A 2,886-nucleotide genomic window follows, 5' to 3' on the forward strand; every position below is an offset into this window, starting at 1 on the left:
CTCTATAGCCCCTGGCCCTATATAGCCCCATGTCCCCTAGCCCCCGGCCCCATAGCCCCTTGGGGCGCAAGGAGGGTTGTGGGATCGACCTCAGGGGAGCCCACACACAGGTCAGGGATCAACGCCCCTGCCACTTGGGGTCACCTACCCCCAGGGCTTTTTCCAGACCCACTCATGACACAGAAACCCCCAAACCAGGGGATTAAAGAAAAAACAAACACACAAAGATTAAAAACTTCTGCATTGTCATAGTCTCAACGAACCCGTGCAAAGATACTGCTGGCGCCTGCCCCTCCTTTTCCTGTCTGCACCCCAGCGCCACAGGGCACACACCATGTCAGGGGGCTGAGCCCCCCACAACTGGTCCTCACCCCAGGGGGACACTGCCATAAGCAGCTGTGAAGACCCCCGGACCCACCCAACATCAGAGCTTAGTGTTTGTGTGATGGGGACCTGCTGGAGGATGGCCTCATCCCCACCGAGGGGGTTTTGGCCACCAGGATGCTGTCAGACTCCATGCCGCTGTCCCCCGACAGCTACGGGGACCTCCCCATCCTCGGTTCTCAGGTCTGGTCCGAGCGGCTCAGCTTTGCCCCCGAGGTCCGTCGGGACACAGCTGCATCCAGATCCAGCAGTAGCAGCTCCAAAACGCCTCTGCCTGCTCCCAGCTCTACTCCATCCTGCTCCCGGAGCTCCGGCACAGCTCCTGGAGATCTGCGGAGGCAGTGGAGAAGCGCTATTAGCAACCAATTAATCTAAAAATCAACTATTTAAATAAATTTATGGAATCAGGTCCCTTCCCATGGTCTCCACCCCATAGGAGTGATGTTTCACCAGCATCCCACTGCGCACTCACAGCGCATGATGGTGTCTCTGATCTGCCTGAAGCTCTTCTCCTTCAGCGCCATGTAGATGTAGTAGAGGTTTCGCAGCTCCTTGGGATAATCCTTCCGATCCACGTCCTTCAACACCGGGATGGTGCGCCCGTTGGCTATCGGAGCTTCGGCCAAGGCCTGGTGCATCTGGTACTTGCACCAAGGGTCCTGGAGGAAGCTGGGAGTGATAAGCATGACCCAACAGTGGCTGTTTTGCACGGCATCACACAGCTCTGTCACCACCGCGCGTCCCGGCATCGCGTCCCGCAGCTGGAGGAAGCAACGGAAGCTTTCGGGTTGACCCTCCAGGTAGGACACCAGCTCCTCCACTAGCTCCAGGTCCACCTCGCTGTGGCAGATGCAGACATCGTAGCTCTTGGCCCATCGAGCACTGCCCGAGGCATTGATGTCTGACAGTGACATGAGTGACGGGTGGACAGATCTGGCCAGGCTCATGCTGGGAGAGTAGCCGGAGCTCTCAGCAGAGGAGGAGGAGGAGGAAGGCGAGCACGAAGCAGAGCGACCAGTGTTGATGCTACTCTCCACTGAGCTGGGCTTGGGCTTGTGCAGGAGCCGCCTAAACCAGCCTGTGGAGTCAGAGAGACCACAGTGAGGCTTGGGGGGACTCAGCACCCTCCTGGGCTTCCCGAGGGGCTTGTGCAGCATCAGCAGGATACCCCTAGATGCAAACCGCCAGGTGGGATCTCACCATGACCCCCCCAAAAACCACCCCAGGCCCAAAACCTTGGCCATTGCCAAAACCTGGATGCTATCATATCACAGCAAGTGGCCTGTGGGCACCCTCATGTTTTGGCAGGGAGGGGATACCGGTGAAGGGACAGAGCTGGAGGGTTTATCCCTGCCTCAGCACAAGCTGAGCCCAGACTCACCAGCCATAGCGGGCAGTGCGCTGCTCAGCCACAGATTGCCAGTGTGAAACCTCTCCTGCCAGCAGAAAAAAGGGGAAAAAAAAATTTGGAGAGCAGGAACCACCCCGTGGTGGTGGGTCTCAGCCCCAGGAGCTCAGCGGGGTTCATTCCAGGGACACACAGCTCTGCAGCTCTCACCTGCAGCCCCAAAGTCACCCCCAGCAGTTTTCCACATCTGCATCCCCAAAATTTGCCAGGAAGGAACGTTGCAGCCTCAAGCAGCGCTCCCGTCTGCCTGCACTTTTACTGCCTGTTACCAGCTCTCTCCACTGGAGACACGCACCTGCTGTGAGTGGGGCCGAGAGCCAAGAGGCAGGAGAGACCCTCATTCCCGGTGGCAGGGAAAGGATCCTGCGGAGGGGAGAAGTGGGGATCAGCAGGGGTCACTGGGGATTGACCAGCTGCTGGCAAACCAAGGGTGGCTTCGGTGATGCCCAGATCCCTGCGTCCTCAGTGATGCCTGCCCTAGCATCCCTGCCCTTCCCCACTCACGCCGTGCCCACTCCTTGGCATTGTGCTCCAGGCACAGTTTGGGGTACCCAGGAGCAGCCCTGGGTGAAACATGGCCCAGCAGCAAACGTGGCTGCTGTTTTCCACTGCTTGCATCACCCCTTCCAAAATAACACACCCCAAGTCACGCTGAAGCGTTTCCCCTATCCCAAAAACAGCACAGGACCGCAGCAAATGCCAGCAAGACACCGGCACACCCATGGAAGCCACAGTGCCCAAACGAGCCACTGCTTAGTAACAGCAAAAAGCTTGAGCGTGGCCCAAACAACAAGCGTGGACGGTGAACAGTGGAGGGGGAGATTTGACGGATGCCTACCTGGGATGCAGGACTCAAGTGCTGGAGTAGGGAAGGGGGATGCATCAGCCCCTGAGTTCGGCAAGGAGGAAGATGTTCCGGAATCGCCTAGGTGGGAAAGGAGAGGTAGGATGCGGCACGTTCGCTCTGGAGCCTAATGGGATCCGCAGTGAATGGCGAGACTGATCCATCCTTACATCCGGGAGCGCTTCCCAGCGAGGTGGCCCCAGGGTGGAGCGGAGGACAGAGGCACCCACCAGCTTCCCCAGGAACAGAG

General features: G+C 58.6%; 1 protein-coding gene across 1 annotated transcript; it reads right to left on the reverse strand.

Moving 5' to 3' along the window:
• Positions 1–670: 670 nt before the first annotated feature.
• Positions 671–1,772, reverse strand: TIRAP (toll-interleukin 1 receptor (TIR) domain containing adaptor protein). Its single transcript, XM_010282907.1, has 3 exons — positions 1,766–1,772; positions 857–1,462; positions 671–714 (listed from the first exon to the last, which is right to left on the reverse strand). The coding sequence occupies exons 1-3, from the start codon at positions 1,770–1,772 to the stop codon at positions 671–673; spliced, it is 657 nt and encodes a 218-aa protein (XP_010281209.1).
• Positions 1,773–2,886: the final 1,114 nt, after the last annotated feature.

The sequence above is a fragment of the Phaethon lepturus genome, unplaced genomic scaffold (genome assembly GCF_000687285.1).
Source record: "Phaethon lepturus isolate BGI_N335 unplaced genomic scaffold, ASM68728v1 scaffold24642, whole genome shotgun sequence".
NCBI classification, from domain to species: domain Eukaryota; kingdom Metazoa; phylum Chordata; class Aves; order Phaethontiformes; family Phaethontidae; genus Phaethon; species Phaethon lepturus.

What these genes read in the sequence shown, in the direction of transcription:
- TIRAP (XM_010282907.1), bottom strand. An exon ending in CAGAGACACCATCATGCGCT is followed by an intron (nt 715 to 856) that starts GTGAGTGCGCAG and finishes CTGCCTCCGCAG; the next exon opens with ATCTCCAGGAGCTGTGCCGG.